This window comes from Delphinapterus leucas, chromosome 21, assembly GCF_059928025.1.
Source record: "Delphinapterus leucas isolate spDelLeu-1000000601 "Yukka" chromosome 21, BTC_Dleu_Yukka2, whole genome shotgun sequence".
NCBI lineage: Eukaryota > Metazoa > Chordata > Mammalia > Artiodactyla > Monodontidae > Delphinapterus > Delphinapterus leucas.
In genome coordinates, this window is record NC_143149.1 from 17,624,619 (window position 1) to 17,638,747 (window position 14,129).

At 36.5% G+C, this 14,129-nt stretch overlaps 1 protein-coding gene across 2 annotated transcripts in view; it reads right to left on the reverse strand.

The window, feature by feature from the left end:
• The window catches only part of ZDHHC2 (zDHHC palmitoyltransferase 2), a 67,213-nt gene that overhangs the window by 15,629 nt on the left and 37,455 nt on the right, over window positions 1–14,129 (reverse strand). For both annotated transcript variants that reach the window (XM_022571093.3, XM_022571087.3), the window contains exons 4-7: window positions 11,916–12,036; window positions 7,749–7,818; window positions 6,977–7,009; window positions 1,090–1,210 (exon numbers count right to left, since the gene is read on the reverse strand). In XM_022571093.3, coding sequence (XP_022426801.1) covers window positions 1,090–1,210; window positions 6,977–7,009; window positions 7,749–7,818; window positions 11,916–12,036 — 345 coding nt within the window. The remainder of the gene's footprint in view (window positions 1–1,089; window positions 1,211–6,976; window positions 7,010–7,748; window positions 7,819–11,915; window positions 12,037–14,129) is intronic.

The following is a 14,129-nucleotide window of genomic DNA, read 5'->3' on the forward strand; positions in this document are numbered from 1 at the left end:
TCAAATCTCACATCAGTGATCTAGCAATTCAGAAAGCCTTACCATAAGAAAGGATAATTTAATGAATGTAATAAAGCAACCCTGCAGGGGATAACTGTTATTTTTTACCATTGTTTGGTGTTGTAAGGAATATCTTTGGGTATTTAAAACACATAGTTCTAACTTCATTTTGCTTATGTTTAAAATATACAGTGAAGAAAACAAATGAGCTGCCTAAAGCATATACAATATCTAATAACAATTCAGGACATTATAGGTATAATAGTTTAATAATCGTTTTACACATAAAGAAATACTTCTATTTTTTCAATACTAAGAAAAACATTCTTCTTATATAGTCAATTCTCGTTATTCGCAGTGGTGCTGTTCTATAAAGTTGCCATGAACACCGAATTTGTGAATCCTGAGCCATTTCTCCTGGGAAGATACAGCGTTAGGGTCCTGTAAGCCTCTGGTCACAATATTTTTGTCAAATGATCAATACGTAACCTTGTTCTGTGTGTTTCTGCTTATAAAACCTAATTTATACCTTATTTAATGCATATTAAATAACAGAACTCACAGCCACCAGCACCATAACTCAGGTCTGAAGGAAGCTTATCTAAACACTAAACACATGTATTTTCTCCGTCAGGCACATCTCAGTCTCTTCTTCTGCTCAAACACTAGACAGCACTTCAGCGCTAGGCTTGAAGACCTTTTAAACAATGAAATCACCAACAAAAAAGCACAAAAAATGCAAAAGACATGGCACTAAATAGAATGAAAAAGCACACTTATTTACAGTATGTGAGTTCCAACAGGAAGGCAGCAGGTCCTCTGGTTTGATCTCAACTAGAAATGTGCACGTGGGTGACTCACATTTTCCCTACTCTGTGCATGTTTGCAAATGACCACAAAAGCTACGTTGAGTATTGACTCTGCGGTTACAGATAAATGTTAGCAAGTACGTGAATTCACAAACACAGAATCTGCGAATAATGAGGACTGACTATATATGTTAGCTCTCTTCTATAAAATTAGTGTCAGGATTAATTCACTACTGAAAATCTATAATATACCAAAAAAGTCACCAAGGTAATGACTTACAGTCCAAAATTTGATAAAATACTGTAAATCTGTAGCAGCAATAAAAAGGCAGTACAGCAGAGAATAAGCCAAGAAAAGGAGGAAAAATTTATAATTTGAAAATCCAACACAATTGTTCACCCTGTTAACAAAACAAAAACAACATTTTCAATGAGTTTTACATTGTCACCCTAGGTATACATATGCTCAACCTTAATACAAGTATTTTGTTTCCTAACATTTAAAATTTATTGGCATTTCTTTAAGCATAACTCAGATTTCTTTACACATACAAACATTAAAAAATCCACTTCACTAAAAATGGATTTCTATGTTCAGATTTTTAAAATTTGATATATATGTAATACTGCTTTAATCAATCATGACCCCTATATTTCCTGTCCAGTTACACAAATAAACACATGCCTTAAGCATAGATACTGTGAGAAATCTACTCATACCAAGCAGATAAAAGGAATTTTCTAAGTTCTTCTCTGCGTTGCCTTTGGGTTTGATTTCTAACTACGATTAAGTAATTTAAAAATCTTTCAAGTTTTCCCAAATTAGATGAAATTTATTCAGAGACTACTTGCATGCCGTCAGTATAGCACTGAAGCAACCAGATTATCAAAGCATATTAAGTGGTAGGTTTAAGAAAAGAAACAGGACTGGGAACCAGACAGCCAGGTCGTCGTGCACATTTGATGCTAAATAACTATGTGGCCCTGATAAAGTGCTATCGTCTCTAAGAATTTCATTTTCCTTATCTGTCAAACAAGCACTCTGAGATCCTTTCTGAGAGCCAGCTCTATATGTTATGATTCCGAAAATGGAGATATATAATTCTCAGTCCTTACTCTGAAATCACTCTATTTGGTAAGAGGGGTGGTAAGAATTCAAACTACTGTACCAATAAACATAAATACAAATACAACTCATACTTTACAGTCACACTTTTTCTATCAAAGCTTTTTCCCCCCTTTTCATAAAGACAAGGGAATTCCTAGATAATGTATAAATGTGACACAACACCTAAGTGGAACTGGCTGCTATCTTCACGGGTTCACTTTGTTAATTGGTATAACAAACTCATTGCATAGAACACATAGGTGTTTCCTCTCTTCAAACACCTTTGTTCCTACTCTAATGTTAGTATAAGGTAATCTTGCTCTCTACTGCCTTTGCCAATAAACTGAAACATTTTTCTGCCTCTCTTACGGTGAAACTATGTTCATATGAAAAATGTTTACTCAGTTACACAAGATGAACAAGTTCTAGATCTGCTGTACAACACTGTACCTGTGGTCGGCAAACTGTACTGTGGAGTTAAAAATCTGCTAAGAGGACAGCGCTCATGCTAAGTGTTCATACAATTAAAAAAAATTTTGTAATTGAAAAAATTCAGAAGTCAAACACTGGGCTTATGAATAAACAGAAATTTGGAACAAAAATGGAAAATGTGTACATCTACCTTAAAAAATATAAGGCAAAGGGAACAGCATTAGATTTAGTAATTTTGGAACTTAAGGGTGTTGTGTATGACAAATGCATAAAGAAGGCAAAACTGTGGGTGCACGCTGTATGAAAACAGTAACATTTGCAGTTCTAGAGATTCCAGTGTGAGTGCAAACCAGTTACTGAGATTGCCTCTTACGACATCTGAACGAAATAATGGCAAGAAATAATACTGCAAACAGTTCCAGACTAGCCTAGCCTAAATGTATTCTATCACAAAAGGATATAGGATATTCCCTGTGCTTCCGTGCATTGGTTTCAAGAGGAGAGAACGGGCAGACAAAGGCTGGGTGCGTTAAGGCTGGACATGTGGATGGAGACAACGACTCTTTTGTGGACGAGGGGAAAATGAGATGGGATAGAAAAGACTGTTTCTCTTCCTGCAGGAATGTAAGACGCAGCTTTTGTGTTAGGTGACAAATAGCGTTTTTATAGAAAGGAAAATGATTTTGAACGTAGATTTTACAACACGTAATTTAGCTTACTTTAACTTCTACTTAGGGTCATGGTGTAATTTGCCATGTCAGAGCCAGGAAACAGGAGAAAGTCAGTAAATAAAGACCAGGTAGATATTTTAGAGTCTGATAGGTACTTTGAACTTGAGGAAATAGAGTAATAATATTTATTTCTAATAACATCTTAGTCTCATCATGACAGACAGCTTTTGGTTAGACATTTTAACTGCCTACTACTCTGTAGACTCAATTTGAAAAGGAAGTGCATGTTTCTGAGTCTGAATGACTTTATATGGAGAAATAAAACACATTCTAGGTAAATATGCCTTATATGTTGTTTAAATTCAGGGTAAACAGCTCTTGGCTCTGTTTTAGGGAAATTGCTTTCTGAGTCTAAACTGGAAAAAGAACATAATACAAAAAAAAAAAAGGATGGAAAGAAAGTAGCCTCTGAAGTCCAAAAAACTTGCTATATGACTTTAAGCCCACTCTTTAATTTATCTGAGGCTCAACTTTCCTCTTCTTTAAAATGAAACAAGTAATTTCTAATAATATCTGTCACTGTTTTAAGGATTACAGATTTTTACAGATATATGGATATATCATCTTTAGACATTACAGGCACTCAATAAACGGAGGCTAAAATTATTTAATTTAATTAGGGCTACCTAACCACTGGCAAGCACGTCAAGGTATACTGTTAATATAATTAATTGATACATGAAAATTTTATATTAAAAGAAAAAGCACTTCTTTGATAGGAAACCCAATAAGGCAAATACTGCAGGATCTCTACTTTAGTTAAAAAAGAAGTGTGAGGTTGATCCCCTGCACCCTGATGGGTACTCTTAACTGGCCACAGCAGACATGCTGAAGTGACTGAGAACAGAAGAGGTATGGCTCTATGATCTTTCCAACACTAAAAGTTGACAGATACTGAACTTCAAAATCATACACAAGACCTGGATAAAAAGGTTCCCCACAGTTTGGGAACATACTAAAGGTCTTAGTAAGTGACTGTTACACATTCACATAATGGCTGTAAAGAAGATCTTTTATATACTGATATGAAACAATTTCCAGGATATATTAAGTGAAGGGAAAAAAAGGCAGAGACCCAGTCCATAAGGCAAACACTTGTGTTAAAAAAAATGTGTAAAAATTTTTCTTATGTGTATAAAAAATATTAAACACACGCACACATACAGATTTTTTTTTTTTTTTTTTTTGCGGTACGCGGGCCTCCCACTGTTGTGGCCTCTCCTGTTGCGGAGCACAGGCTCCGGACGCGCAGGCTCAGCAGCCATGGCTCACGGGCCCAGCCTCTCCGCAGCATGTGGGATCCTCCCAGACCAGGGCACGAACCCGCGTCCCCTGCGTCGGCAGGCAGACTCTCAACCACTGCACCACCAGGGAAGCACACACATACAGGTTTATATCTGAAAAGCACACGTGACATTTAGCAACCAACACTGGTTCCCTGTGAGGAGTGGAAGGAGGTGGGGAGGAGGGGCTAAGAAGAACACCTGTACCTTTTTATTTTTGAATTTAGAACTGCAAGCGTGTATTATCTGTACATTTTTTCATTTAGAATTTTAATTTGAAATTTAAAATAAATAAAATGGCTGCTCCATTAGCTGGCACCAGGTGAATATTAGGTCCTCGGCACCAAACCCTTCACAAGTCGACCTGGTTACTGCTTTCTGCAAGGGAGTGTCCGGATCTGGATGGTGGCTGGGGCAGTGGCTGCAGCACAGGAGGTGACAGTGCAGAGAAGCAGCAACGCAGAAGCTGAAAGGCACTGCAGTGAGTCCATTCAACTTCCTCCACATTGCCACGCAGCGTGAAGGTGACAACAGGTAGTGTATAGACATGTAATCTGAACGCATTTTTAAAAACTCTAGGGTCACATCTGCCCCCCTTATGTAACAGGGTCTGTCAAAATTTAAAAGATTATCCAATTATGCTATGTTTCTTTTAAAGCCAAATTAATTTCAGGTTTAGGAAGACTGCTATCAGGACTTCCCTGGTGGCACAGTGGTTAAAGGATCCACCTGCCAATGCAGGGGACACAGGTTTGAGCCCTGGTCCGGGAAGATCCCACATGCTGCAGAGCAACTAAGTCCGTGAGCCACAACTACCGAGCCTGTGCTCTAGAGCCCGCGAGCCACAACTACTGAGCCCACGAGCCACAACTACTGAAGCCCGCGTGCCTAGAGCCCATGCTCCGCAACAAGAGAAGCCACCACAATGAGAAGCCCGCGCTCAGCAATGAAGACCCTATGCAGACAAAAATAAATTAGTTAAAAAAAAAAACAAACAGAAAGACTGCTATCGTAGTAAATCATCATTTCTATATGTGTAATTTTCTGAGGATAGCAAGGGCATGGCAAGCTTTATAGGTGTGCACTAGCTTGGGATTAATCCTGTTTCCAGCTCTCCATTGCTTATTACCACTATCCATTATCACTTTAAGATAGGAAAACGGGAGTGAATTCTATGTCCCTGATTTCTTTACCACTCTGCTCAATCACAGCTAGACCACCCAGCTATCCAGAAAGGAGGAGAAAAGCTGAGAAAGCATGTGTTCCTGGCCAGGCCCTCACTGGGTGAGAATGGCCTCTGGAAGCATTAATGGCCTGGCACTTCTGAATTGCCTGGATTATGAGCTGAACAAACCCCCCAGACATAAGAGAGCCCTCAGGCAGAGAAGCAAAGAAAAGGCAGTGCCCAAAGTAGGAACAGTGGGTGGGCTTGGGAAGTGTCCACCACAGGCGCAGAGAATGCACAGGTGGATGGTGGGGATATGGTGGCAGTGGGGAGGGACTGACAGCAGGTGTTACTGGAAGGATCAACAGAGGAGTATAAGGAGGACTAAGAAAACGTATAATTGGAGATGTCAGGGGGAAAGAACTTGCTGAGAAAGAGAACAGAATGAATGGAATGAAGGAAAGAATGAGGAAAGCAAAAGAATGACCTCAAATGAAAATTAATACTCCAAAGAGAGATTATTTACTGACAACTTTCTCTGAGAGGAGCATTCTTCTCATAGGCATTAACTAGCCTTGACATGTTAAAGCAGAAAATCTAGGTGAAGAAAAGTACGGGGTACCCTGGAGAGAGGTAAATAACATTGCAAACCCGACATTCCTCTATTGTTTCCGGTAGCTAAGATAACCATTTACTATGTATGTTTCCACCTACCCCCGGTGTAGATTTGTGGGCACATCTACCTTTCCCTAGTGCCATCCCTGAAAGAAGATAAGGCTTTTAGAATGATCATGCTTAATGTCTAAATCCGACCTGGCTGGCAACTTTAGCGTGGTTGTCACAGGGATGTGCACATTGAGATGAAGAATTATAAGGTAGAAAAATCAACCTTCATTAGTTAAATAGATCTTTCAAATAATCCTCTATTAAGTTATCTAATTTCATGATTTAGACTTTTAAAAAAAAATATTAATGAATTCTAAGTGGAAACCCTTTTTTAAACATATGTGTGTATTTGTATATTTCCTATTCTACTCCTAAATGTCGTTTTATTTAAAATAGATTAAAGCTCTAGATGAATTCATTCTTTATTAGAAACTTTGAGTGCACTATCGTGTATAATTTATGTGTACATTTTGGTATAATTTCTGAGAAGTATTTTAGAATCTCTGTGTTTATGCATGTGCATACAAAGAAAACCAGTTGTTCTGAGCAAATATGAGAAAATAACTTTTACATTGTTAACCTACTGGTGTTAAAATTATTTCACGGAAACTCTCCCGAATAAAGGCTCTTTTGAGCTAACTAAACAAATACTAGAAACTTAATCTGAAAGGTCCTCCTAGGTCAGCTAAGGCAAGATTTCATTTATAACAAGATTTAAATAGATCTATGATTCAACTTGTTATAACGGACAGAAACTTCTTTAAGTATAGAGCCATACTCACCATGGGCAATGATGATCCATCTTCAAAATACATCTAAAAAAAAATCACACATACAAAACTCAACATCCCACAAAGTTTTAATCCCAATATATTATAAAGAGGAAATACTATTTCAAAAGAGTCGTGGTGAGTAAAATATTGCAAAGTTATTTACTTATCTAAAAATTGAATAGTAGCCAAAGGCTTCATCTAAAATAAACACACTACAGCCAATTCTAGACGATCCAATAGTAGAACTTTAAATTCAAAATATACATACTTTAAGATGCAAATAAAACAATTTTCTAAAAACAAGCAGTATGTTAATATACAACTCTTATGCTAAAGATAAAGTGCAAAATGTCAACAGATTTATACGAAGTCTGGATAAAGCTTTTCCGTTAATATCCAACCTTAAGCCAAGTAGTACTGTCCTTGTTGTATAAGTATATAATAACATCTGACTGTCATGAAGCCAATTGAGTTATCTTTATAAAGAGGGAAATGAATCACAGAAGTACTTGTTAACTAGAACCAGCCAAGTATGAGCTGCGAAAAATCATGCACTTCATTCATATCAGCGAAAATCTGGGGGGAGAGGGGCAACCAATCACGGCCCTCAGCCACACTCATATTAATGCAAGGGACCATGCTGGTTATACTTCTTAAATAAAGGTCTGAGAAGCATGAATAAGGAGAAAAGGAAATAATGTGGAAAGCGGTGAGGAAAGAAACATATTAAATAAAAAGACCACCAGCATGTAGACATTTTAGAAGTAAAAGGTTTTCTTACTTATCACAGACGGAACAGTGATGGCAGCGATCTGGTTTTATAAGTTGGCATCTGTCACAATAGCGGATTGCTATGAAAAAAGAGTTCCACTTAGCCTTAGATTTAACAGTGAATTGAATATACAATTAAATAGCTTTTAATCATCTATCCAAATTTAAATTCTAAAAAGCATAATGAATTTAAATTCGGTAAAAATGACATATCCGACTGCGTAAATACAAAAATGGAATGACTTGCCTATAGCCTCAGTTGTCTGGAGAGGTTTCCCAAGAATAGAAAATCTTTTGGGGAAATTTTTCTAAGGCACGCTCAACTATAAGTATACTATATAATTATAAAGCAGTCACAGTAAGATTCACAAAGGGTGCAACCATGTCCATTTCTATCAAAGTAAACAGAATGTCTCCCTCGACTAAATCAATTCATTTCCAGTACCCTGCCAGGATAACTAGGGGAGGATACAACCACATTCTAGAAGTTTTTTGAGAAACACATTTTAGAAATTTGTGAATAAACTCAATTGGTTGCTTGAATTGGGAAAGCACTCACATCTTTTCTGCTGGGTGAAATACAAGATTAGAAGTGAGTATTGCAAGAGGTATTTCCAATAGAGAATTTTAATTCTTGTGACTGAAGTCCTGATCCTTTCTTCTCTAATACAGATATCAAAGACAATTATGGAGGATTGATCTGGAGATGCTCCTTCAGTACACAGGCATCTGACAGGATGCACTCAGTCTGCCAAAATTACAGGAGATCAGTTAAGTGGGCAGTCCAGTAGGACCAGCAAAACCAATACTAATGAACTTAAAATTTGGAAAAAATACTTGCAACACGGTTACCAAGATTATATTAGCTAATACTATAATCTCTAAAAAACAGAAATGGTTGCTATAAACTAAGAATAAAATGAGGTTTATTTTTAAGACAACAAGGCCTAGATGGAGTTGTTTTCAATTTTGAAATAATTCCTTAATCATTCCCTTATAACTTTCTTTTTCAGAAATTCCAGAGATGGATGGCATGGCCTGCTCATCTCCTGAATGAAGAAGCCTCACGGGTACATCCCAAGTGAAGGTCTAAGGTATTACTGGCTCATGCGAAGTATCAAAGTGTGAGGCAGTGTTGTCCAGAAGGAATATAATGTGAGCCACATGAGTACTTTTAAATTCTCTAGGAGCTACGTTAAAAGAAGTAAAAAGAAACAGGGGAAGTTAATTTAAATTTTATATATATATATATATATATATATATATTTTTTTTTTTTTTTGCGGTACACGGGCCTCTCACTGTTGTGGCCTCTCCCATTGCGGAGCACAGGCTCCGGACGCGCAGGCTCAGCGGCCATGGCTCACGGGCCCAGCCGCTCCGCGGCATGTGGGATCCTCCCAGACCGGGGCACGAGCCCGTATCCCCTGCATCGGCAGGCGGACTCGCAACCACTGCGCCACCAGGGAAGCCCCTTAATGATATATTTTATTTCACCTAATATATCCAAAATATTATTTCAACATAAAATTAATATAAAATATTAGTGACATATTTTACTTTTTTTTATACCAAGCCTTTGAAACCTGTTATGTGTTTTACACTTACGGTCACATTTTAAGTTGTCAGTAATCACAACTTAAAGACTAGTGGTTACCACAATGGACAGCATGGGTCTAAAGTCACAGAATTTCCAGGTGAGTTCTGGTGGGCAATGCTAGATTCTCTCCAAGTGGTGATTATCTCTAAAGTACACTGGGGTAAAAAAACCTTTCAAATTAAAGTGGGCAATAACTCACAAGAAATCAAAACAACGTAGAAAAAGGTTTTGTTTACAGTCTTTCAGAAACAGAAATTTAGTCTTATAATAAAAAAACACTCCACGTGCCATATTATATTCAACTAAAATCATCCCACTGGAATTTTAAATGAGCCATCTAATTATCACTTAAAAAGTCTTAACAGTGGAGGGGGCATTTTATTTTAACTGTCTTGCTTGAATTTTTTGAGAATTTATTCATGTATTATGTGATTTAAAACTTCTTTGGTACATGTTGAAAAGGAAACATTACCAACATCTGTGTGCAAAATGATAGACTAATTACCTCACTTCTAATGGTTACCTTCCTTGTCAAAAAATCTACAAATATTTTTTTGTAGGAAAGGATCGATAGCAAGGGAGAGCTAAGAAAGCAAATAGTCCTCATTAATAAAAATAAATGATAATATAACAGAGTTTGGAGAACCCTGTAAGAAAGCAGGAGATGGTTGGATCAGAAGAAAGCACAGGATAAACAAGTGAGATGAGGAGACTTAATACCTGCCTCACTACACCCTACACCCAAGTCCGTATATGGTTGACTTTGTTCTCTGGGTACAGCAGTCAGTATATAGGCAGCTAGTATTTTTCTCTTTTAGGTTTGGAGGAAGGACTGTGGATTGAAAATGAATGGGAAAATCCCAAATTATATTGCCATCTACTTTCTTCAGTTCTCTTAAGACGTATAAAGTGTGTGAACATCAACTGAGCCTTTCAGTTGCTTTAGTCCACGGCCTTTCGCAGGGTGAAGAAGGAAGTTATCCAAACGACCCAAGGGTCTTTGCTGGGGATGGGGTAAGAAGGACCCTGCTCACATTCCTGCCTTGGGGGTACTGTGGCTGCTTCACTGGACGCCCTTTCTGCATCATGATTACCTTTACGTTCCACATGTTCCAGAAGGAGAGCAATCACACCAGCATTATAATCTATTATACTTTCTGTAATTTGAGTCAGTGACTCTAGTCAGTTAATATTGATTTTAGCATGCATCCAGAATTTTTGCACTAAAAATAGAAAGACTGTATCAGGAAGTCCAGATTCTGTCCCAGACTGTCACAAATACTGAGAAACATAAGTTCATCCCAGGAGATACGCACACAATACAAGAGATGACAGCCTTACCAGTACATAACCCACACAAGAAGATAACTTATAAATCCAAAGGGTAGTTGTTATTAATGAATAGTAATACTCTATCCTGGTATGACTTATACTTCCCTCCTTGGTCTTAATGTGGTGTAGCAAGGGGTCTAGCAGAAAAAGCACTTCACTAGGAATGAGACAAGATTTTTGCACCTGATACTGTCACCGCCATTAACTAGTTTTGGCAACTTGTGTAGTAACTTATTTTTAGGGGGCTTAAATTTCCTCAATATTAGTTTAGGCTTATGCAGAGTAAATATATGTAAACATACATAAGCACATCGCTCTCTTTATGGGATAGAACCAGTGGCATAATATTAAATCAGGGAATGACCACTTGCTCATTGAGAAACAGTAAAAGCAACAGGAAAAAATCAAGTGTGAAGCTTAGCGTTATATTCAATTATGACTCTAAAGTGAGTCAGAAACAAATATAAGTAATATAAAAATATTAACGAGGTATTTTACAGTCCTTTTTTCATACCAAGTCTTGGAAACTAGTTGTGTGTTCTACACTTAAAGCACATCTCAATTTGGACTAGCCACGTTTTAAGTGCTCAACAACCACATGGGGCTAGTGGCCACTGAAAGGGACAGGATACGTCTAAAGTCACAGAGTTTCTTTCTGGGTGAGCCTTTGTGGGCAAGTACCAGCAGTCCATGTGTGTCAGTTTTTAAGACAATTCTTTAATTAGATAGCTGTTAAATTACCTTAAAAATCTTAGTCCAAGTAAATGAGATTTATTGAGTTGCTTTTGTAAAAAAAAAAAAAAAAAACCATAAATTTTAAAGATAAAGAAATTTTATCAATACCCGAATTAAGTTTTGTATAATTTACATACTAAGTTTAAAATTTATGTAAAATTATCAATGTTATGTTCATAACAGATACTGCTCTTTTGAATTAAATAAGAATAGGAATTAAAACTTTAAAAATGAACGCAACTACAAATCAAGTTTCAGCAGTTCTAACAACTTCACTGAGTCACAGCTACGAAGGCAGAATAGAAGTAAAGTCAGTTCGGACTTGGTTGAGATCTCTGTGCCATAGCATTACTCATGTTTCCATTCTGTTTTATGGACTGTACAGGAGAGATTTAATAATAATCCAAGCTGAAGCACAATGTGTTTCAATGAGTGCTTGACAGTTTCAAGTATAGATATGCTTTCTAACCATCACCACAACCCATCCTGCCAAAGCACTCGTTATCCTCTACCTCCAGACATGGTCCTGGTGTAGATGGGAAGGTCTCTGGCTGCTCGCCTAAGAACTTCCTGATGGGCTTCTCCTCTTGGCTCTCTCTCTAGCAATTCTTTTTCTGCATAAGAGAGATGGAACTGTGGAAGAAAGTTAAATTTTAATCAGTGTTCTCAAAGAAATGGTAACATATTTATCTACTATACCCACAAAGAGGTATTTATAAAATATTAACAGTATATAGCATATAAATTCAGAGGTAATAGATTTAAAATCTGGGCAAGTCTGTTAATCTCATGGATCATTAGTTTATAAATCTAAAAAAAGAGAAGAAGAATAATAATACCTACTTCCTCAGATGTTTGTGAAACTCAAGAGAAATAAGGTATGTAAAAGTGCTTTATAAACTGTAGAGTTCTATCCAAATATTAGTTACATTAATAGATGAAATGGCAAAATAAACAAATTTGGTTCAGTGGATGCATTTTTCAATTGGTTATAATTAAAAACAAAAATAGAAACAAATACTTCAAGCATGTATTCTCATCTAAGTGAGTTTTAACTTAGGGATAATCATTACATGAATTCTCTAGCACTCAGAAGAACTAGTCATTGATTTTACTTCTTATACTGCCAACTGGACCCAACCAATTTAAAAAAATACTTATTTGAGAAAAATGAAAATTTGTTTGGGCTCCAACTTGATAATCACAAAAATATGGTTTTAAAAGTCTATTTGAACTCCTATAAATGTACTCCAGGAGACATGTACAAGGGTATTCACAGCATCATTGTTTAAAATGTAAAAAACTAAACACAACCCAAATGTCCATCAAAAGGGGAATAGATAAATAAACTGGAGTATGATCTATCCAAATAATTGAATCCTATATGGCACTTAACATTTAATGAACTACAGCTGTGTACAACCAAGACTCTCAACCTATTGAACAGATATATAAAATAAACTACTATATATTATTATGGTTAGGGATATGTACATATGATAAAATTATTTAAAAACAAGGAAATGATTAACACAAAACTCAGGATAGCTGTTACTTCTTGAGAAATGCAGGGAAATACAACATAGAAGTACACAGAAGATACTTCAAATATAAATAATGCTTCTATTTGGTTGGGTGACTGTTTAGGTGTTTTCATTTTATTATTCTTTAAACTGTGCCTTATATATGGTTTTTGAATGTAAGACATATTTTACAATTTTTTTAAAGTTTTTAAAAAGTGATTTAAGTATGTCAATGAAGGAAAGAAAAACAATTTGATGAAAATGAGGTCATGATATTTGAACCTAAATAATTATCTTCAGAGAAATAAAAATTAAAAATCTTTGTTTAGAGGTTGATAATTCTACTGAGGTTATTTTAAAATTAGAAACAAATCTTCAGGGCTTCCCTGATGGCGGAGTGGTTAAGAATCCGCCTGCCAATGTAGAGGACACAGGTTTGAGCCCTGGTCCGGGAAGATCCCACATGCCGCAGAGCAACTAAGCCCATGAGCCACAACTATTGAGCCTGTGCTCTAGAGCCTGCAAGCCACAACTACTGAGCCCATGTGCCACAACTACTGAAGCCCGCGTGCCTAGAGCCTGTGCTCCACAAGAGAAGCCACCACGATGAGAAGCCCGTGCACAGCAACGAAGAGTAGTCCCCGCTCACCACAACTAGCGAAAGCCCGCGCGCAGCAACGAAGACCCAACACAGCCAAAAATAAAAACAAATAAATTAAAAAAAACAAACAAACAAATCTTCAGCTTCCAAATGTAAATAATTTTAAGGTACCATAATATTCACAAATGCATGATTTTTAATATAGTTGTAAAATTTCAGACTCATTAAGGTAAAGAAAATAAAAATAAGTTTTCTCTAAGTAGAAATTTACATAATATGAATTATTCCAAATTAGTATATCAAATTTACTTACATTCAATTAGTAGGTATGTTACAGTTAGGCCCCTTAAGAGTTTGTGAAAGATATTTGAAAAAAAGTATTCTCCACATTAAATATTCCTCCTGCAAGATGCTCACAGCATTTGCTTACTATTAACTAATTTCATAGTGTTTCAAATTACACTTTAACCAGTCCTTTTTCAAATGAATACGAATAACAAATAAATGAAGGCCACATTTATAAAGCCTTGGTGTATTCGTTCTATCAGGTGCTCTTCACTCGTTTGCTACCTTAAATCTCAGTTTATAAAACGAAATATATT